Source organism: Vidua chalybeata, chromosome 3, assembly GCF_026979565.1.
Source record: "Vidua chalybeata isolate OUT-0048 chromosome 3, bVidCha1 merged haplotype, whole genome shotgun sequence".
NCBI classification, from domain to species: Eukaryota; Metazoa; Chordata; class Aves; order Passeriformes; family Viduidae; genus Vidua; species Vidua chalybeata.
This window is the reverse complement of record NC_071532.1, coordinates 42,342,656-42,363,909: the sequence shown is the minus strand read 5'-3', so window position 1 is coordinate 42,363,909 and position 21,254 is coordinate 42,342,656. Positions and strand designations below refer to the sequence as shown.

Sequence of the window (21,254 nt, the reverse complement as noted above, 5' to 3'; positions counted from 1 at the left end):
CCTTTCCAGGAATCACTAGAGACAGAAGAAGTTCTTCCCAGAGAGCTCTGAACCTCCCTGCCTTGCATCTCCCTGCCTGTATCTTCATATCTGAGTCCTCTTTTGCTTTTACATTTTACAGAAAGCTGCCAATGGAGATGCACCTCGTATCTACAAGTCAGCTTAACAGAACCCTACTGCCCCTTGTCTGTGGTTAGGGAGAACTCCATCACAGAAGTCAGCTTCACCTAGACAAATTTTGCAACAGAATTCAGCTCATTGCATAATAGTGCAGAAAACCAAATCCTTTCACCAGGGTCTAGCTCTATTCTCCAAGTGATTTATGATTTTCATTTTTGGAAGAAGCTTTGTAGCTCTTTATTGCTAGCAAAGGTTTCCAGATTTTGTTATATGGACCTTAGGAAGGAAAAGTTCTGATTCATTAGTATTACATTTCATGGATTTTGCTACTACTTGTCATTTTTTTAAAACAAAGGCACTGATGCTGTATGTTCATACCTTTAAGTCTTTTGGAGATCTTTCAAGATGTAAGATGTAGTAATAATGGCCAACCCTTTCCATTGCATTTCAGACAAACAGTTCACAACTCTGCAGGAGTTAGAGCTAAGACAATTTGAGTCACTTTTTGCCCTTTCTATTCTGGACTATTTTGGATACTATTCCATTTCTGGTATAATTTATATCATAAGGGTACACCAGCTACAAGGGATTACAGTATTGATGGCCGCACTGTTATGAATCTCTCCTGATCCTAACAGACTGCTGTGGAACAGACTGCAAAAGGCATTGCCCATTGAGAGCTTTGTACTGTTTAAACAATACTTAAAATCAGAGTTTCCCCCATACTGGATTCAAGGTTTTTATATTTTGCTGTCCTCTGCCACAACAGGATGTTAAATTCACACATGGAATTTATCTTGGCCGTAAGTTTTAATTGTCTTGTTGAGTTTCTCATTTTGCATTTTCTAAATGTTGTCACACAATTCCAGTATTTCTTCTGGAGACATCCAGCTTGAAGTGAAATAATTTGACTTTCAGATTACAGTAGATAGAAATTCTGGAGTGTTTAAAACAAAAGCTAGGATACAATAAACTTTGGTCTGTCAAATGCTGCAATTTAAATGATCTCTAAATACTGTAACATTTCCGGGGTAAGAAAACTCTGGAAGGTCAGTGGATCACTGTACACATCAATTTGTACTCCCAGTTCATGTTTTGCATTCCACTAACAGAACTTTTTTCCCTGCAGAGCTGCTAATACTTGAAAAATGCTATGGAGCCATTTATTTTGTCTTTCCATTTACATTTTGAATGTATTTGTCTTAAAAACTTGAATGAGATGCTGTGTTTGTTAAACTTCACTTATTCTACTTCACTGAATAAAACTAGATACAGAACCCTCAGACAAATTCTGGTGTGGAGTAGAGGGCCATCATTGTCACAACATCAGGACAGCTGACAATTTTCTCTGCTGCTTGTGTGTTTATATGTGATGGTAAGATGGTTCATATTTCCTGACTTGTGCAACCTGCCTTTGTGTGTGTGTGTGTGTGTTCACAGCTTGCACAAGTAGACTCCAGGGCTGTACATCTGGGTGCTGTCCTTATCCGCGGCCTTACAACTTTGCTCATGGCCAACAGTGCCTGCGGCTTTCCATTCAGGATGGATGATCTGATGCCTTGGGCAGTGTTTGATGGAAAACTTTTTCAAGAAAAATACCAGAAGGCACACCAAGGTTGCTCTGTGGAAGAACTTTTGGAAGGCAATGTAAGTAATCGCTTCCTTTTAGTTCTGCATTCTTTGTAAAAATGTTCCTGTGCATTTTGTTTGTTGCTTTTGTATTAATGTTTACACTTTTCCCCTTTCTTTGTATTTTTCTTCTCTTTCTTATTCCTTTTTCATTCTCTCCACAAAAAATAATTTTTTAAAAAAGAGTAGAAATACTGAGCTTATGAAGGAAGCTGTAATTTTACCTTTATTTTTGTTCCCACTACTCAGAAAATAATAGAAGGAAAATAGTTGTCAATTTCAAAAATGAAAATGCCTACAGTAGTTTTCTAGTATTGAGATATGAATGAGATCTTTCTCCCATAAGATTTTAAGCAACATATTAAGAACACCTTTAAAAAACCCAAAAGTTTAAGAGTGATATTTTTAAAGGCATTAAGGAACCTAAATTTTGAGATGAAGGTTTGGCAAATTCAAAGAGGAACTGCAAATAAGAAACAGGTACATTCTTTTAGAATAGGTAAATATGGGTATTTCTTTTAGACTCTCACCAAGTACCTTTCTGTAGCTCTAAGTACTTATTTAGTTCTCAGTCACATTTATCTTACAAATCTGGGGATTTATAAGATTTGCATGCTCTGTTACCAGAAGAGCAGTGTGATTTCAGACATGTCTGGGCAGGGAGGTTCTGCTGAGCACTGTGCATTGCACAGGGACAGCATGTCCAGGCTCAGAGGTAGGGTCTGCTGGACTTGGTGCCAGACTGTGCTGATGCACTGGTGAAGCCTCAAACCAGACCTGCCTTGTGCCCCACCAGCACAGAATATGTGGAGAGATGCTTGGGTAAATCTGTACCCATCTGGGAAGGTAGCTCTAAAGACCTTCAATTAATGTGTCTTTCTCAATTTATGTGTCTGAAAAGCCTGTATCATTTAATTACTTTTGAAAGTCTTACCTTCAAAATGCTTTTACCTGCTATTACTTGAGGTTGAAGTAAAGTAATTACAGAGAAAAAAGGTTTCAGTTTTGATTTATTTTGATCTTACACATCAATGCCAGCTGCTTTTGTAAAACTGGTTTTCTTTTGTGATTTTGTGTCCAGCTGCATACCATACTGGTCTGGAGTGAGGAGTGCAGCTCTTGTGGGTGGGTGGAATGAACATGTTTTTAGCATGAAGGAGGAGAATAATCCTTTCCATATGTGTTCAATCATATGATTAGGACCATAACCTCTATCCAAATCCCGTGGTTCCTATTAATTGGTCTGTTGATTTCAGTAGATTTTGGATTGGGCTAATGGTTCATTCAGGAATTTCATACAGGAATTTTACAAAACAGTAGAGAGTTTAAAGAAAAAATGGGAAAATGTTAAATATCCAAAGTGAAATTGATACTTGTTTTCCTCTTGGGTAGAATTCAGGTTAGTGAATAACTTTGACAATAGAAATTTAAATCTGTACAACTTTTATATTAATTGATACAGATATTTTTAAATGTGTTATGTAGTATGTTTTAGCTAACATTTTAAAATCTTGTGTTGGAGTTCTGTTTTATTCTGTTTTATAATGAAGATCTTACTTTTCTAGGACAGAGTTAGAAATATGCTTGGTCAACTGAAATATTCAGGTTAGGGTTTTTAAAAGCCTGATGCTCTGTTTTAAACAAACCCCAGATAAACTGTTCTGTTGAGAGGAAAAATACTCTAGCTATGTGAACTTTCAGAGTAGATTACATACCTTTCTCTTTTTTTGGTACAATTTTATGGTACATATATGGCAGAGATATGTACCCAGACTAATAAAATAGCTTTCCAGCTTATCAGTTTGAGGCAGGAATCTGTTTTGGGGAGAATTGCCAAGGGATGCCAGTTTAGCTGGGAACACTGGTAAGGCAACAAGTATATGTGATTGGTTATTCCTCTTATTATAAGTTCAACTTTAAAAAAAATAAATAAAAATGGTACTTAGTTCCTGGCAGAGCTTAATATACTGCTGGAAGCCAAGATCTTTTAGCACTTGTTTGTTAACAATCTAAACTTGAGCACCACAAATCTAATCTGGTGATAGTCACAGTATTGTATTCAGAAAAGAAGTTATTCTACATGGTACATTTTGTTATGAAAAAGAAAAATAATAGGAAAAAGTTATTCCTTCGGTTGTTCAGTGCTTGTCTCCTAACTCCTAGGGTCCCTTCTCTATTATCTGGATAGTTGCATTACTTCAGGGACTTGAGGCAATCTCAGAATCAGTGTTGTTTTGAATCTGATAGTTTTAAATACAGATGATAGGTTTCTGACAATTACAGTGGAAATACAATCCTGGTTAAATATTTACATTTATATCAAGATTTTTGAACATCTTAGGGTTTGCTTCCTACAGGTTCTTATACCAAAAGAAGAAAATGTGTACATTAAATACAGTTGATATTTTTGTGAGCAAGTTTTTTGTGTAGCTCAGCTCTTTGTAGCCTAACAGCTGTTAAAAGATAAAAAAATGGACAGCTTCTGATAAGAACAAAAATAGACCCATCTTGTTTTTTTACAAAATTATGCTAAGCTCATATTATGCTAGTTCTGTTTTTCAAAACTGTAATCACATTAGTTTGTTTATCCACACAGAAAATTGGCTATAATAGTCTCATAAAGAAGTGAGGCAATGATATTATCACTTTATTAGCCTTTTTATTGTGCTTCTCACTAATGAGTATGTTCATGGTCAATTTTTTTAAAATTAAAACCAAATTACATCATGGGGTCGGCATAATTGATGTGTTTTGTTCTTTTCTGATCTCGCTTTTCATCCAACCTCCATACATTCTGAATTTATTCTCCCAGGAATAAAATGAAAGGTTTTTCTCTGTGCTCTTCACAGGCTGGACCCAGTTTGTGTGGTAAAACAATTTTTTTAAAAAATCTGTGGGTTTTAGTTAAGTCTCTCTAAAGATGATTGTTAACTCAAGAAATGTATTAGGGAAGTTCTCAGCACGGAGTCAGACTCTACCTTTAATTTAAGAAACCTCTCTAGTTACTGCAGTCTTGCTACCTATTAGATTTTTTTAGCTTATTCTGTCATCTTCAAAAGGAAATGTCATCCTGTAAAAATCAGTTCAATTTTATGAAAATAACAAATTATGCTATTATTCTAAAATCTCTCTCTTCTCCTAATTCTCTTCATTGTGTAGTAAATCCCACATGCCCAGTACCAATCAGGAAAAAAAGAAATACACACTAAGAACTGTCACTTTTTCAAAGCTTACAGAAATCAGAGGAAGTTAAGGATGTATCACATCTCTCAATATTGCATCCTTAAATAGCTTAAGCTTGACCTTTTGACAGTAGAATTTTTCATCACACCACAAGGTAAACAGTTGAATTTAATTCCCCCATTTCTTTTTAGACTTAGTTACGTTTTATAGTCAGGAGTTGGGGCAGATGTATTACTGTTGGGTAAGTTCTGTTTCTAATGTATGAGATTAAGAGACTGATTCTAACTGGTGTATTTTCCATTAGTTCATCAGTCCTTATCTGGAGGCTTTAACCATCTCTGCCTGAGGTATTGCAGATGGAAGTCTACTTAAGTGTATCTACAGGTGCAGGGTCATAGAATAGGACAGCAAGGGATTTGCAGATGTGAGCAGAGAAGGAAAAACTACTTCACTGAGAAAGGGGAAAGCATTTCTTCTGCACCCCTACTCATCCCTCCAGGTATCCACATTTAATATTAAATTTTCAAACTTTATTTCCTGTAAACGTGTGAATCAGATCTACCAGCTTCAGGCATGCACAAGTGTGGCTAAGACAAGTCTTAGAGTTGTTGTGTTTGTGTTTAATTTGTGTTACACCTGAAGAAAGAAGAGCAGAAGAGTAATTGATTTTTAACTGTGTTTTCTGCAGGAGTCTTTGTACACACCCTTCCAGAATTTGAAGTCTCTCATTTGCAAGGTTTGCATGGCAAAGAACAGAACAATACAGAGCAGACCAAGAGGGAATGGATTTAACACAGGTTGGCATTGTGTGAATTTTCTCTATAAAGTTAATATATAGATAAACTAAATTATTCTTCAAGAGCAGCAGCAATTACATAGGCAGCCCATCAAGCTAAGTAAATTTTAAGTTCTTTCTCCAAGAAGCAATTAATAGATCTAAAAAAATATTTACTCTTTTTAGCAATTTATGTGAATTTGATTACTGAAGTTTATATAGAATAATATTTCCATCTAGGTACATAGCTAGTGAGATATATGCAATAAGTGTCATTAGTTGACAGAAACATCACTATTTATTCAGTGGCTAAAGATATTTTTATAGGAGAAATTAAATGGCTCAGCTTTTTCTTTCCATCCCTCAGAGGAGCTATTTAACATTGATAGTTGAAGGTCGGAATGAGACAATGAAAATAAACTACTTCTTATTAGATTCGCTGACATATTTCAAAATAGAAGAGAGCTTTTGGTCAGTTTGAAAAACTGTGCTTTCTTGCTTAATATCTTGCTCTTTCCCCCCAACTTTATGGCTCAGTTTGCTAAAGAATTCAGTTTGCAAAATTGTTTTCCCTACCTGAGCTGCCTGACTTCCAGGGTAAAAAACATCTAAAAGGTTTTTAACATCAATCATAGATCAACCTAAATGTTGAGGCGTTGAGACTTTGAAATAATTTACAGTGAATCTCAGTGTTTATGCTCATATTATATTTATTACCTGCTTAATACCTGATCAGTTGTAATGTCAGTGAGGACAAAAATTACCCCTTCAGAATTCCTTGAGAAATTACAACAGACAGAATGATTTTCTGCTAGTTCAGTACTTTGCATTATGTGGCAGCAATACTTCTGATGTGGCTCTACAACAAATTCATGCTGGACACTCAAAATTGAGGATAACTGTTGGTGATTTATAATACCAGACCTTGGTAGCATCTGCTTTTCCTTGAGAGCTATATTTAACCATTTTAATTATGATTTGTGATTCCAATTTGGAGAGAGATTTCTGTTTGTTTTAATGACTGCAGTCTCCAAATTTATGTCATAAAATTTTGATCTGGTTTCTAAATACACTTGTTAACAGCTTGTAATCATGATGTGCATAGATGGAAATAAGGACAAGAGCCATGCTTGTTAGGCTGACTTTAGCTTGGAAAGATCATAATTTGCATGAGTATTTTGGCACAAAACTAAGAAATACTGTTTCCTGAAAATAATACACTGTCTCGCTTTTTCTCCATTTAAGCTTACATATTGTCAGAGTTGCTTAGTGAATACTGTTTTTCAGGAAGAGAACAAAGAGTTTTTAATCCCAGGTTCCAACAGCCACACAGAAGTCATTTTGTTTCTCCATATCATAACCAGATGAGGGGGTTCACACAAAGACATCTGCAATCCCAAGGTAAAAAATGGGTACATGTTTGTGGGTTTGGAATTGTCCCTATCACCAGTATAACAGCTCTGTGTCTACCTGCAGTTCATGTTTATGTGTGCAGTAACCCTACAGCAGTCAGCAACAAATCTGCATTGATGCCTTAAGTTTTAGCTTTTATATTTTTCAGATTCTGGGCTGCTTTAGTGTGTAGTTCTGAGCTTCATCTTAAGTCTTGGTAAGCGCTCTTCACAGAGTAGGTAGACAGAACAAGTCCTTTTCTAGCCTGGGACCAAGGACAGCCCATACTAGTTTCGGGCCCAAGAGCATAAACAACAGTGGACTTAAGAGAGAAAAACAAGACGGATGGGACTTCATAACCTAAAGCTGTAATTGGACAATTAACTCCAACATGCAAATGGACCAAAAGTTATAAAAATGTGAGACCTTGTGACCGGTTGAACATTTTTGTGACCATTTTTGGTTCATCTTGGGTGTAGCCCTGGCTGGGCTCTTGTACTGCCCAAGGTGTATCCATTGAGGCCTTTTAATAAATACCTACTTCATTCTTTAACTCTCTCTAGCCTCTGTTCTAGGTCATCTTTCACAAGGCATCAGCATCAGTTACACAGTTGTGTATTGCCAGTTGCAAAAACTAATTCTGCAGGGTGAGATGGAGTGTAGCATTGTAATCTGCAGTCATCTTCTATTCACAATGTTCTAGGAAATAAGCTTTCATGTGGTATTTGTAATCTTCATGCTTGGTCTCAGCTGAACTGTGTTTAAAATTGTAACAGTTCTAAAACAAATTGGCACAGCTGCACAGAAATGTGTCTGAAGTCTTTAGCTGCAGATCTTCGTTCATACTTCAGCAAAACCCTCAAGCATATGAATAAAGTTACACACATTCTTAAGTGGTTTTCTAGATCAGGGCTCTGCTTCCAGGTCACTGCCTAAGTGATACAAATGCAAGTTTTGTCTTGCCTTGGCATTAATCTTAAGTCATTCACCAGTCTCACTTCTTGAAAAGACCAGACATTTCAGTGAAATGCCACAGTGAATAACACTGTTGAGCTGACTTAATTCAGTTTTACTTCCTCATTACTGTGAGTTGAAGCACATACATGTAGATTAAAGAAAATAAGCAAAAGGAAGAGAGGTGTCTAAGAAACATCAATTATTTTATTAAGTCTGCAGAGCCTGAATTTCTTTTATGTTTCCAGGTGAGGTTTTCAAATAACATTGCTGATGTGATTAGGAAAGATAAATAATAAATAGATACAGTGAAGTCTTTAATGTGTTTCAGCTGCCACTGTTGAATGCTTCAGAGAAAGATAATATAATTTGATTCACAAATAATATTCTTTGTAAAATATAAAGCTAAAATATAGAGTATGTATGCTGACCACAAGCAAAACCCAAACTGGTCATTGTTACCAGTTCTTGACCATCTGAAGAAACCTGATATTCAGGGGTCAGATAATCTCTGACCAGCTCCAGAGATCTTATGGTTAGTGTATTCCACAAAGTATGTTCCACAGTAGCTGTGCTGCTGTGTTATAAATGTCTTTCAGTAGCATTATTTAAACATCTTGGCTTCTTCTACACTATCCCTATTTCTTACCCTCAGGACACTCTTAAAGCATGATCCTGTAATTGCAGTTAAATTGCCTGTGTTATAGGTAAAACAGGTTTATTGGAAAAATACATCTATCCTTATAAAAGAGCCCTGCAATGTTTTAGAGCTCCTTTTAAAGCGATCTGCCAACATGACTCATTTTGGCAAAATTTTTTTCCTAAGTTTGCTAATATTAGCACAGGTATTTGGGTTACTTCTCTATGTAGCTGTTGTCTGTTATATGTGTGTCTCAGCAAAGAGAGAGAAAAAAAGAACAAAAAAGTAGCCATTTTCTGTTCATGGTAGCTTATGTGATAAAACTCCCTAGTAATAATACTGATATCTGTCTATCCCATCCTCTATGTACCTTTCCATGGTACACTGTTATGGCTCCCACTTTTACATATAATATATTGAAACAGATATTTTTAGAGTTAAATTAACAAAATGAATTAAATATTTATAATTTAGCTTGTAGAAATATGTATTGAATTTTAACCTTTTACTTAAGAAACCTCTGCCTGGTACAAAGGGCATAGGAAAATGCAAATTTCTAGAGCTTCTTGCATAAAGGACAATACCAGAAGAGGCAAGGAACCCAGATAAAGAAGCTCCTCTGTCTCCAAACCTATCAAGACTGACAGACGTACTCAGATAAGCACCAAAGGACCAAAAGCGCACGCGCAGAGAGGAAAAGTTCAAAAGTTCAATCATGAGGAAGACCACAATCTTCAGCCTCAGGACCACCGAGAGACCCCCGTACGACCACCACAGCAAACCACGCGTGCCCAGAAGGGCGTGGACTTATTTAGCATGAGAGGCGAGGACAGGCGGGGCCAGGGGTTAAATATGCATGAAAAAGTTGTGCAATGTATTGCATATGGAACATCTTTAGGAATAAAGGTGTGGGTCAGACTGAGGCTCGGAGCACAAGTTTTGGAGAGCTATCTCACTTGTGCTGGGCACTGACATACATACCTGTCCTAGGGTGGCTGTATGATGCCTTTATCCCCAATCGTCTGCCCTGTTTATGTTGAAGTCTTGTTCCAAGAGTGAAAGGAGGAGGGAAGAAGCTCAGGGTTTGTTTTCAAAAAACTCACTCCCTCCTCCACATTCCGGCTCCGGGACGGTGTTGTCTGCAGACGGACGGACAGCGAGACAGAGCTCTCCTTTGCTTTTCTAGTTAGTTTTAGCTAGCTGAGGCAGAGAAGTTCCCTGGACTGTGGTTTTTTTCCCTTTCTCTGGACCTGCTCTGGACTGAACACCAGAAGAGCATCAGCAGCTCACATCTGTGGCCCAGCGGGCCGGGCCTGGGCCGCGGCATTGCCAGCGCCGGAAGGACTGGTCAGAGACTGAGTGAGCTGAGCTGCAGCCCGGGGGGACTTGCTCTGAATTTGTCTCTCTTGGAGTGGCAAGAAGTCTTATTGTTTAATATTGTCTAAGTTCTCTTGTGTAATAAACAGGTTTTTTCCACTTTTTTCCTCCAGAGGTATTTTCTCCCGAACCGGCTGGGAGGAGGGGCCAATTGACTCTGCTTTCCTAAAAGAACCCTTTTGTGGGGGGGGAGGGGAATTCTTTCCCCAGACTTGCCCTGAACCAGAACAAATACATTATTTTGGCGCCCAACTACCGGGGCTCGAGAAAGTGGAAAAAACCTTTATTCCTCTACTGATTGCATGCTGGTTGTGTTTGTTTTGTAGTGGGTTAAAGCACCCAGTAGCCATGTTGCTTACATCCATAATGTCTCTTGGGGTGGAGGCCTTCATGTGGTTCTGGTCACTAGGCCTTTTTGAGGTTTTAGTACTTTTCTGGTCACTTGGATTGTCCCTTACACGCGGTTTTTACAGTAGAAGAGCACAGATTAAAATAGCTATTGTGCTGGCCTTGGCAATAGTGATTTATAAGGCGCTTGTAAAGATACTGGATTCTGTTCGAAATATGTATGCTTTATGGTTTTTTCACCCTACCCTGCATCCTAGTTCCAGTAGGATGTTCTGGGAGTTTATTAGTAATTGCACCTGGTTTGTTAGAGGAGGAGCAGAGGATGAGGTTTTCCAACCCCTCCTTTCCTTCTTCCCTTTTGAATCTGTTATGTCATTTTTTGAGAATGTTCAGTCTCCCCTGAATGTTAAAGAGACCCTCTTTCTGGTATTTATTCTGGGAAACTCCCTGGGAAACTTCCTTTATACAGCCTGCAGTTTCTCTAGAGTGAAGGCTGAAAAATCCAGAGGGACTGATGAAACCCCTCATCCAGATGTGGAAAATCCTAAGTGGTGTGGAGAATGGGAGAAAATAGGCCAGACCCTGAAGGAATTTTCTGACCCTGTAGAGTGGGATTTTCCAAGTGAACAAATTCAGAACCCAGATGAGGTAGGGAAATACCTGAAAGAGAAGTGCCATGATGACTCTAAGGAGAAAAGGATCATTGCAATAAGCTGGGCTCTGGCTTATGCTTATCGCACACTGCCAGATACTGTAGGCCAGCAGACAGAGGCAGGGGGGCAGGGAGATAAACCAGCAGCAATCCCAGTCACTCAGTCCGCAGCCAACCCCCCAGTTACTCAGGCTGTAGCTAAACCAGACAGTGAACCTAAACCACTGGCAGTTGCTGCGGGAAAGAAGAGAAGCAAAACTGACCGGCCAGGGACTGATGATGATGATCCAGGAGAAGGACCCTCAAAGCTAATTACTGACACAAAAGCCGAAGTTAAGGCAACTGATGCAGGATCAGAAGCCACTACTGAGTCCTATTCCCTGAAGGACCTTCGTGGCCTAAGGAAGGATTACACTCGACGACCTGATGAGTCTATAATTAGTTGGTTGGTCCGTCTTTGGGATGCTGCAGGGGAGGCTACAATTCTGGATGGTAGCGAAGCGAGACATTTGGGATCCCTGTCACATGATCCTGCCATTGATCAAGGAATGATGAGGGGGGCTAATCCTCGCAGCCTCTGGGCACGGGTTCTGGACAGTGTAGCACAAAGATACTTGTGTGCAGATGATCTTTATATGCAGCAAACCCAGTGGAAGACTATAGAGCAAGGAATTCAACGCTTGAGGGAAATGGCAGTGGTAGAGATTGTCTTCTCGGATGATCTAGATACTGTAAATCCAGACTTGGTACCATGTACATCTGTGATGTGGCGAAAACTTGTAAGACTTGGGCCAGATGAATATGCTTCTGCTGTAGCAATAATGAAGCAAGGTGACGGTGAGGAGACTGTGCTTGATATGACAAAGAAGCTCCGAGCATATGCAGATGCTGTACATGGCCCAACACACATGAGAATTGCAGCAGTAGAAACACAAGTGCAGAAAATAGAAAAAAAGATAGAGAACAAGATAGAGGAGAATCTTAAGAGATTCAGGGAGGAGATTAAAGAGGACCTTCTTAAAATTTCTGCAGTACAGATCAGAGGTCCTGGTACCCAATGCAGACGTCCCTCAGATAGGGAGAGAAGGTACACCTCACGAGCTGAGCTGTGGTTCTTCCTGCGCGATTGTGGAGAAAATATGAGGAAATGGGATGCGAAACCTACTGCTGATCTGGCACAGCGGGTGCGTGAATTGAAGGGAAGCAAGACTCCGAGAGGAATTTTCACCAAAAGGGAAGCAGCTCCAGTGACCCATAACCAAACTGCCATATATGATGATGATGACGATATTTTCAATCCCCTTGAAGGAACCTCCAAGACATATGCCCCAGGAAAGAAGGATAACCAGGCTTAGAGGGGCCCTGCCTCTAGCCAGGTAGAGGCTAGGGAAAACCGTATTTTCTGGACGGTGTGGATTCGTTGGCCTGGCACATCAGAACCACAAGAATATAAAGCTTTGGTCGACACTGGTGCGCAGTGCACATTAATCCCATCAAACTATGTGGGGACAGAACCTGTTTCTATTGCTGGTGTGACAGGGGGATCACAGGACTTTACTTCAGTGGAAGCTGAGATCAGCCTGACTGGAAATGAGTGGAAGAAACAGTCTATTGTAACTGGCCCAGAGGCCCCATGTATTTTAGGCATAGACTTCCTCCGAAGTGGGTATTTCAAAGACCCAAAGGGACTCAGGTGGGCATTTGGAATAGCAGCTGTAGAGACAGGGGGCATCAAGCAATTGAACAGCTTACCTGGACTATCAGAAAACCCATCTGCAGTAGGACTTTTGAAGGTAGAAGAGCAACGAGTGCCAATTGCGACCTCGACAGTGCATCGCCGGCAGTACCGAACGAATCGAGATGCCGTGATCCCCATCCACAAAATGATCCGTGAGCTGGAGAACCAAGGGGTGGTTAGCAAAACCCATTCACCCTTCAACAGCCCCATCTGGCCTGTGCGTAAATCCGAAGGAGAATGGAGATTGACAGTGGACTACCGTGCCCTAAATGAGGTGACTCCACCACTGAGCGCTGCTGTGCCGGACATGCTGGAACTCCAGTACGAGCTGGAGTCCAAGGCGGCAAAGTGGTATGCCACTATTGATATTGCCAATGCGTTTTTCTCCATTCCTCTGGCAGCAGAATGCAGGCCTCAGTTTGCTTTCACCTGGAGGGGCGTGCAGTACACCTGGAACCGACTGCCCCAGGGGTGGAAACACAGCCCCACCATCTGCCATGGACTGATCCAGGCTGCACTGGAAAAGGGTGAGGCTCCAGAACACCTGCAGTACATTGATGACATCATTGTGTGGGGGAAAACAGCAGCAGAGGTATTTGAGAAAGGGGAGAAAATCATCCAGATTCTCCTGAAAGCTGGTTTTGCCATCAAGAAGAGCAAGGTCAAGGGACCTGCTCGAGAGATCCAGTTCCTGGGAGTGAAGTGGCAAGATGGACGGCGTCAGATTCCTATAGATATCATTAACAAGATCACAGCGATGTCTCCACCAACCAGCAAGAAGGAAACACAAGCTTTCTTAGGCGCCATAGGTTTTTGGAGAATGCACATTCCTGAGTATAGCCAGATCGTGAGCCCTCTCTACCTGGTCACTCGCAAGAAGAATGATTTCCACTGGGGCCCTGAGCAGCAACAAGCCTTCACCCAGATCAAGCAGGAGATTGCCCATGCAGTAGCCCTTGGCCCAGTCAGGACAGGACCAGATGTGAAGAATGTGCTTTACTCTGCAGCCGGGAACCATGGTTTGTCCTGGAGCCTTTGGCAGAAAGTGCCTGGTGAGACTCGAGGCCGACCACTGGGATTTTGGAGTCGAAGCTATAGGGGGTCTGAAGCCAACTATACTCCAACAGAGAAGGAAATTTTAGCAGCCTATGAAGGAGTTCAGGCCGCCTCGGAGGTGATCGGTACAGAAGCGCAACTCCTCCTGGCACCCCGACTGCCAGTGCTGGGGTGGATGTTCAAAGCAAAGATTCCCTCCACCCACCATGCCACCAGTGCCACATGGAGCAAGTGGATTGCCCTTATTACGCAGCGCGCCCGGATTGGAAAATTGAATCGCCCTGGGATTTTGGAGATAATTACAAACTGGCCTGAAGGTGAAAACTTTAGTCTTGCAGATGAAGAGGAGGAAGTGGCACATGCTGAAGAAGCGCCACCATATAACCAACTGCCAGCAGAAGAAACACACTATGCTCTTTTCACTGATGGCTCTTGCCGCATTGTAGGAATGAAACGGAAGTGGAAAGCAGCCGTATGGAGTCCCACACGACGAGTTGCGGAAGCTACTGAAGGGGAAGGTGGATCAAGTCAATTTGCTGAACTCAAAGTGGTTCAACTGGCCCTGGACATTGCTGAAAGGGAGAAGTGGCCAAAACTCTACCTCTACACTGATTCATGGATGGTAGCCAATGCTCTGTGGGGGTGGCTGGAGAGGTGGAAGAAAGCTAATTGGCAGCGTAGAGGAAAACCAATTTGGGCTGCTGATGAGTGGAAAAACATTGCCACCAGGGTAGAGAAGCTACCGGTGAAAGTTCGTCATGTAGATGCCCATGTCCCCAAGAGCAGAGCCAATGAGGAACACCAAAACAACCAGCAAGTAGATCGGGCTGCAAAGATAGGGGTATCAAAGATAGACTTGGATTGGCAACACAAAGGGGAATTGTTCTTGGCACGATGGGCCCATGATGCCTCAGGCCATCAGGGTAGAGATGCCACTTTTAAGTGGGCACGAGATCGAGGGGTGGATCTAACCATGGGCAGTATATCTCAGGTAATCCACGACTGTGAGACATGTGCTACCATCAAACAGGCCAAGCGGGTAAAGCCCCTGTGGTACGGTGGGCGGTGGTCCACGTATAGATATGGGGAGGCCTGGCAGATTGACTACATCACACTGCCCCAGACACGCCACAGCAAGCGTTATGTGCTCACAATGGTAGAAGCCACCACAGGATGGTTGGAAACCTATCCTGTGCCTCATGCTACGGCCCGTAACACCATCCTAGGCCTTGAAAAGCAAATTCTTTGGAGGCATGGTACCCCTGAGAGGATTGAGTCCGACAATGGAACTCATTTCAAGAACAGCCTTATCAACACTTGGGCTAGGGAACATGGTATTGAGTGGGTGTACCATATTCCCTACCATGCACCAGCTGCAGGAAAAGTAGAGAGGTACAATGGATTGTTGAAAACCACACTGAAAGCATTGGGTGGGGGATCTCTCAAGAATTGGGAACAGAATCTGGCAAAAGCCACCTGGTTAGTTAACACCCGAGGCTCTACCAGTCGATGGGGCCCTGCCCAGTCTCAGCTTTTGCATATAGTAGATGGAGACAAAGTCCCAGTAGTGCATGTTAGAGGCTTGTTAGGAAAGACAGTGTGGATCAATTCTGCCTCAAGTACGGACAAAGCCATTCGTGGGATTGTCTTTGCTCAGGGACCAGGTTGTACATGGTGGATAATGCAGAGAGATGGAAGAACACGATGTGTACCTCAGGGAGATCTGATTGTTGGGTGAGAACTATGTATAAATATCACTGTTTGCTGAATACTGCTGCCATTGTCTGTGTATAGTTGTATATTAGATGTATAATGTATCTATTTATAGGGTTTGAATATATATATTAGTTTTAGTAGTAAGCTGACGATATGGGGATAAGGGGTGGAATGTCCTAGGGTGGCTGTATGATGCCTTTATCCCCAATCGTCTGCCCTGTTTATGTTGAAGTCTTGTTCCAAGAGTGAAAGGAGGAGGGAAGAAGCTCAGGGTTTGTTTTCAAAAAACTCACTCCCTCCTCCACATTCCGGCTCCGGGACGGTGTTGTCTGCAGACGGACGGACAGCGAGACAGAGCTCTCCTTTGCTTTTCTAGTTAGTTTTAGCTAGCTGAGGCAGAGAAGTTCCCTGGACTGTGGTTTTTTTCCCTTTCTCTGGACCTGCTCTGGACTGAACACCAGAAGAGCATCAGCAGCTCACATCTGTGGCCCAGCGGGCCGGGCCTGGGCCGCGGCATTGCCAGCGCCGGAAGGACTGGTCAGAGACTGAGTGAGCTGAGCTGCAGCCCGGGGGGACTTGCTCTGAATTTGTCTCTCTTGGAGTGGCAAGAAGTCTTATTGTTTAATATTGTCTAAGTTCTCTTGTGTAATAAACAGGTTTTTTCCACTTTTTTCCTCCAGAGGTATTTTCTCCCGAACCGGCTGGGGGGAGGGGCCAATTGACTCTGCTTTCCTAAAGGAACCCTTTTGTGGGGGGGGAGGGGAATTCTTTCCCCAGACTTGCCCTGAACCAGAACAATACCCACTTCATAACTACCCCAAGTTATGGACTCTATTTATTTATTCCACGTATCACTTCAATATAAATCATTGGATTAAATACAGTAAAAAGTAATGGAACAGTAACCGTGGGACCCGTATCTTCTGTATCAGAAGTGATAAGACAGCCTTTGCTCTCTCTTATCAGTTAATGTTTAAGAATTCTGTGACAATGTCTCATCTTCACCAGTGGAGGAAAGAGTGCCTCCATCAAGAAAGCATCAACCCGAGAAGCAGTGGTATTTCTCTGAGAGGATGGCTTCAATCCCCTCAGGCAGAACAAGAACTGGACTCAGGCATCCTTCATTATATGGCCAATAGTAGCTACCCAGCTGCTGTAATAAGCAGCTCATCCTCTAACTGTATTTTGAGTGCAGGGAATTCAGCTGTGGCTTTTTTTGCTTTTTAGGAAGGTTGGGGAGTTTTTTGTTTGATATTATTCATTTAACTTGCTCTCCATAAATTTCTTGGCTGTGTATTACAAATGGATACAATCACACCCCTGTTACTCAGAGCAGGACACCTAAGCCTCAGGAAGGTATATTTTCCCTTAATATTTCTTGTTTGATAATTTATGGATTTTAGATTTGTGGCTGCAGCACCACACCACAGCCCATATAACCTATGGGTAAACAAACTTCATTAATTAGAAGTTAAGACCACTAATACATTGTTTTACATCACAATGCTAACTCATTCTATAAGAACCTAAAAATAAACTGAGCATTAAGAACATGGAAACCATTGTTAATTATCCATTTCTTCACATAATGTAATTGCATCAAAAGGGTACATTCATTTCAGTCTTAGCACACTTCAAAACACATAACTGCTGATAATACAAGGAGCCTCTCATTTGCAAGATACTTAGTCAAGTCTTCCACACTGGTGTTGCTTTCAAGCATACTTCTGATTAATAGGATTTTGGTAGAACTGTAATGCAGATGGGACCTAGTAGAATGTCAGTGCTGAGAAATGATTTAATTTACATTGTGAGTACTGCTTTGCAAATAGGGCTCTCTAACTAAAGCAGTATTGTGTGCACAGGCACACTTAAACCAGTATGAAAATATTTGTAAATATACCTTATGTCTGGTTCTAAACAGCATATTATCCTTACCTGAATTCACACAGTCATATCTGCCAGCCACAGATGAGATTCATTATCCCAACCCATTAATTGGACTAGGTTTAAAAGTTACAGTCACCAAGAGTTTTAAAAAGAGCCACCATGCACTTTATCCTCCAGGATCTCAGAATACTAGCCATAATTACACACCAACTGGACAGAGACATATATTTTTTTTAAGATATGTATAATTGTAACTTTTCTTGCACGCTATCTTAATAAGCCCTTGTTTTTGCTTAAATGCTCAATGAATGTATTTAATTCCTCTCTTACTCTCTCCAGGTGGAGGATCAGGACATCCACACTGGAGGAGACATCACCTTCCTCCTTGGTAAAGAATTCCTGTCTACAAGTGGCAAATGGGATGGTGGAATAGTTGCCACTGGGATAATTTTTGTTTATGAAAACCTGTTTTTATGAACTTTGCAGAGTAATTAGATAGTGTGACTGTGGAGGAAATCACACAAAGCTGAGGCTGTTTAGCTTGTTAATCACTTACCATGTTAGGTCTAAGCTTGTTATGAGACCAGAATCACCAAAACTTAAGTTACAGGTACCTGAGGGACAGTAGCTTCCCAGTATAGCTACACTGTTTTGTCCATTTGACAAGGGAAAGTCTGAATTGTTTTTTATAACATTGTGAGATATTACTGAGTGTAAATTCAAGACTTAAACTATAATTTTGGCATATTTTTGTAATAGTTGTTTATATTACAATACTTTCCTCACCATTAATAATATGTCATGTATATGCTGTATTGTGGTTTATGTCTTGATTGTGGATTATATATGTGTCTTAAGGGTTATACCATTGTTACTGAAACCCTGAAGAGTTTGAAACATGACATCACTGATGCAAGCATTATTTGCCAGTGAAACAATGTGACCTTCTTGTAAAATGTAACACCTTTTTACAAAGGGAAAAATTTGCTTTTACATTTGATACTGTTAGTTAAGCAACTTTTAATAATTTTTTCAACTGAGGAAAGAATCTATCATGCTCTACTTCTATAAACTTCTATAATATTCTGTAATGAATAATACATATGAGAATTTAATATTTCTTTTCTGTCCAGAAGTCTAATTTAAACACTTACCTTTAAAATGATTTCTTAAAAATTGGTATGTTTCACTTTGTGATTCAGTTTCAGTAATATATGTATTTGTTTAGTTCTAAAATCAAGGGGGTGTCAAGAGAGGAGCCAGGCTCTTCTCGATGGTGCCAAGCAATAGGACAAAAAGCAATGGGCAGAAAATGATGCACAGGAAGTTCCACTTGACTATGAGGAGAAGTTCTTCACTGGGGAGGTGACCAAGCACTGGAACATACTGTCCAGAGATGTTGTGGAATCTCCCTTGCTGGAGATGTTCAAGAACCACCTGGCCTCAATCCTGTGCCATGTGCTCTAAGATGACCATGACTGAACAGTGAGGTTGGACCAGATGACCCCCTGTGGTCCCTTCCAACCTGACCCATTCTGTGATTCTGTGATTATTCAGTAATGTTGTTTCTTAGGCCTTGTGCAGGTGACTCCTTTGAGTCAACTGTCAGTGCACCTTCATTCCTGTTTAGTATCCATATTATGTCAAAGTGAATAGCATTGTCAGACATCTATAACTCCATTCTCAATTTCCTCCCATGTATTTTTCTGTTTGTAACCCAATAAATATATTTTTCATACTCTGTATATAGCAACAGTCCAACTAAATAAATAAGCAATAAGGATTTCTCATTTTATTAAAAGTCTGAGCAGACACCATTTCACACAACACGGTGTCTTGATTTGCATTTCAGAAAATGCACTGTCATCATAGGGGTATTCCTGCTTCCTTTTTCAATTGATTTTCCACTGACTGTAATTGTATTATCATCATTTTTTTACTATCATTTTTATCCCTCCCTTCCAAGCCTTTTGAAATAATGTGGTCTGAATTTTATGGAAACTTCACTGGTTTCAGGGATCTCATAATGTATAATAGTGTATTTTAAAAGAATGTGATTGTGTGCCAGAATTTGTTGGTAATTCCCTCTTCAGGCTTTGATATGAGAAAAGATGTCTGTTGTCCTCAATAAACAAAGTTAAATACAGTCAGAGTGGGAGTTTTGCTGTGCTACCTGTGCTATGAATTGTTGGTAATAATTACCCTGATTACTGAAGAATTGATAGCGTCTCTGTGAGGTTGTTTTTCTTCCTAATGTTAGACCATAAGCAGAAGCTGCTTATTATTGTTATTTCCAAGCCAAAAGATTTTTTTCCCACCAGGAATAGTAGAGGGAAAGCAGAAGCATGACGTTGAAACATAGAGGTGCTACTTTTCTGTCTCACTGAACTTTGAATTGTTCACAATACCACACATCTTATGGAATCTAGAAAGAAATAATATCAGAGAACATGACTGTAAAGGTTCTAGTTTAATAGGGTTCCTTTATTATGTGGACCACAGGGTTGCTTTGAATGGTTACAGAACAGAGGACAGACAGACATGTGGATTTGAAGTGAAGGAACATATTTTTGTGAAGAAAAGCACTCTTGTTCAGCTGTACTGCTTAGTCTTCTCTGACTCAAATATTCACTGAAATTGTCGATTGATTTATTAGCTTTATGTGTTTCCCTTCTAGAAGGGGATCCAGAGAACATTCTATTACATCAATAACTTAGTCAACAATGACTCAGCAGAAATTGTGGCATGGTCATTGTGAGAGAGTGACTGACAGGAACACATCTATCATCTTTCCTCTTTATGTGTCCTTCCTCTCAAATTACTTTGCTCATTTGTGACACCATCACACTGGGAATCTGAATCTGGACTGAAGAAAACCCTGAAACAACAAGTTAATCTTATGATGCTATGGCACTGCAAGTATCAAAACATATAGTTTATGCCTCTTTTATAAAACAGGAGACTACAATTTTAATTGCTCTGCTATCTTAGCAAGTGCTATGCTTGGATGGACGGGAACAGCTGTCCTAAAGCTCTACAGATCTTTTTGTGCCATGCTGTCTGAGAAAAAGTATAAGGATACTCCAACATACGGTATTATGTTGCAGAGGTGATCTTTATTTAGATGCTGGGGAGGAAAATCAAAAGTTTGCATGTTCACATTTAAACACTGACTCCCCATTGGCAGCTAAACTGGGAAACAGGCTAGTATGTGCTCTTTCACTTGGAAGTTTGATGGGATAGTCCTCTGTGATGCAGAGCCTCTTTCTCTTAGAGAGCATCTTTTGGTTCTGTGGAAGCATGGTCAGCCCAGTAAATGTCCAGAAACCTTGGTATGTTTCTGCCATAAAGGCACGTGATGCCTGAGAGCACAGGAATGCCATGGGGTTCTGTGAGCCTGGTGAGGCTGCCCTCTTGGGTACATGCTTGATGGCCTGGCAAACTCATCAGTGCAGGTCATTCAGGATGGCTGAGGTTGCTCAGGACGGGGCTCGTGATGATGACTATTACAAGCACCAGTGTTTCCTGATGTCCCTGGTGCAGAGGTGACTGACAGTTCCATGCCTACATCCTGAAGGCATTGCCAGGCTCTCCTCCTGGTTCTCAAAGGGTTTGACTGCCTACAGCTGGGTGACCTTGGATCTAGCTAGTCAGTGAGGAAGACTTCTGTGAAAGAGCTGTGGGAAGCCTCCTGGGAATCTCATGAGACTCTTGACTCAAGAGCAATGTTTAAGCCCAGGTACTTGCCCTTGGTGCTTGCCTAATCTATTTTGTAGGAACTCAG

General features: G+C 40.8%; 2 protein-coding genes across 5 annotated transcripts in view; both read left to right on the top strand.

The window, feature by feature from the left end:
• Positions 1-19,616, top strand: part of FAM120B (family with sequence similarity 120B) — a 54,966-nt gene extending 35,350 nt beyond the window's left edge. The window contains exons 6-10 of one of the 3 annotated variants that reach the window (XM_053938509.1): positions 1,561-1,767; positions 5,621-5,729; positions 6,995-7,108; positions 17,810-17,858; positions 18,699-19,616. In XM_053938509.1, coding sequence (XP_053794484.1) covers positions 1,561-1,767; positions 5,621-5,729; positions 6,995-7,108; positions 17,810-17,858; positions 18,699-18,786 — 567 coding nt within the window. In that variant the 3' untranslated portion in view covers positions 18,787-19,616. Of the gene's footprint in view, positions 1-1,560; positions 1,768-5,620; positions 5,730-6,994; positions 7,109-9,228; positions 10,170-17,809 lie in introns of those variants that run through there. The other 2 variants (XM_053938510.1, XM_053938512.1) reach the window with 2 other exon arrangements.
• LOC128785722 (uncharacterized) lies at positions 12,942-16,246 on the top strand. 2 transcript variants are annotated; one of them, XM_053938508.1, is made up of 2 exons: positions 12,942-15,256; positions 15,957-16,246. In XM_053938508.1, the coding sequence occupies exons 1-2, from the start codon at positions 12,954-12,956 to the stop codon at positions 15,958-15,960; spliced, it is 2,307 nt and encodes a 768-aa protein (XP_053794483.1). In that variant the 5' UTR covers positions 12,942-12,953; the 3' UTR covers positions 15,961-16,246. The 2 variants fall into 2 exon arrangements, with proteins under 2 accessions (XP_053794483.1, XP_053794482.1); XM_053938507.1 differs by lacking the exon at positions 15,957-16,246 and adding an exon at positions 15,522-15,942.
• Positions 19,617-21,254: the final 1,638 nt, after the last annotated feature.

What these genes read in the sequence shown, in the direction of transcription:
- LOC128785722 (XM_053938507.1), top strand. Translation starts at nt 12,954, where the DNA reads ATGATCCGTGAGCTGGAGAACCAAGGGGTGGTTAGCAAAACCCATTCA. An exon ending in GCTGCAGGAAAAGTAGAGAG is followed by an intron (nt 15,257 to 15,521) that starts GTACAATGGATT and finishes GTCTTTGCTCAG; the next exon opens with GGACCAGGTTGTACATGGTG.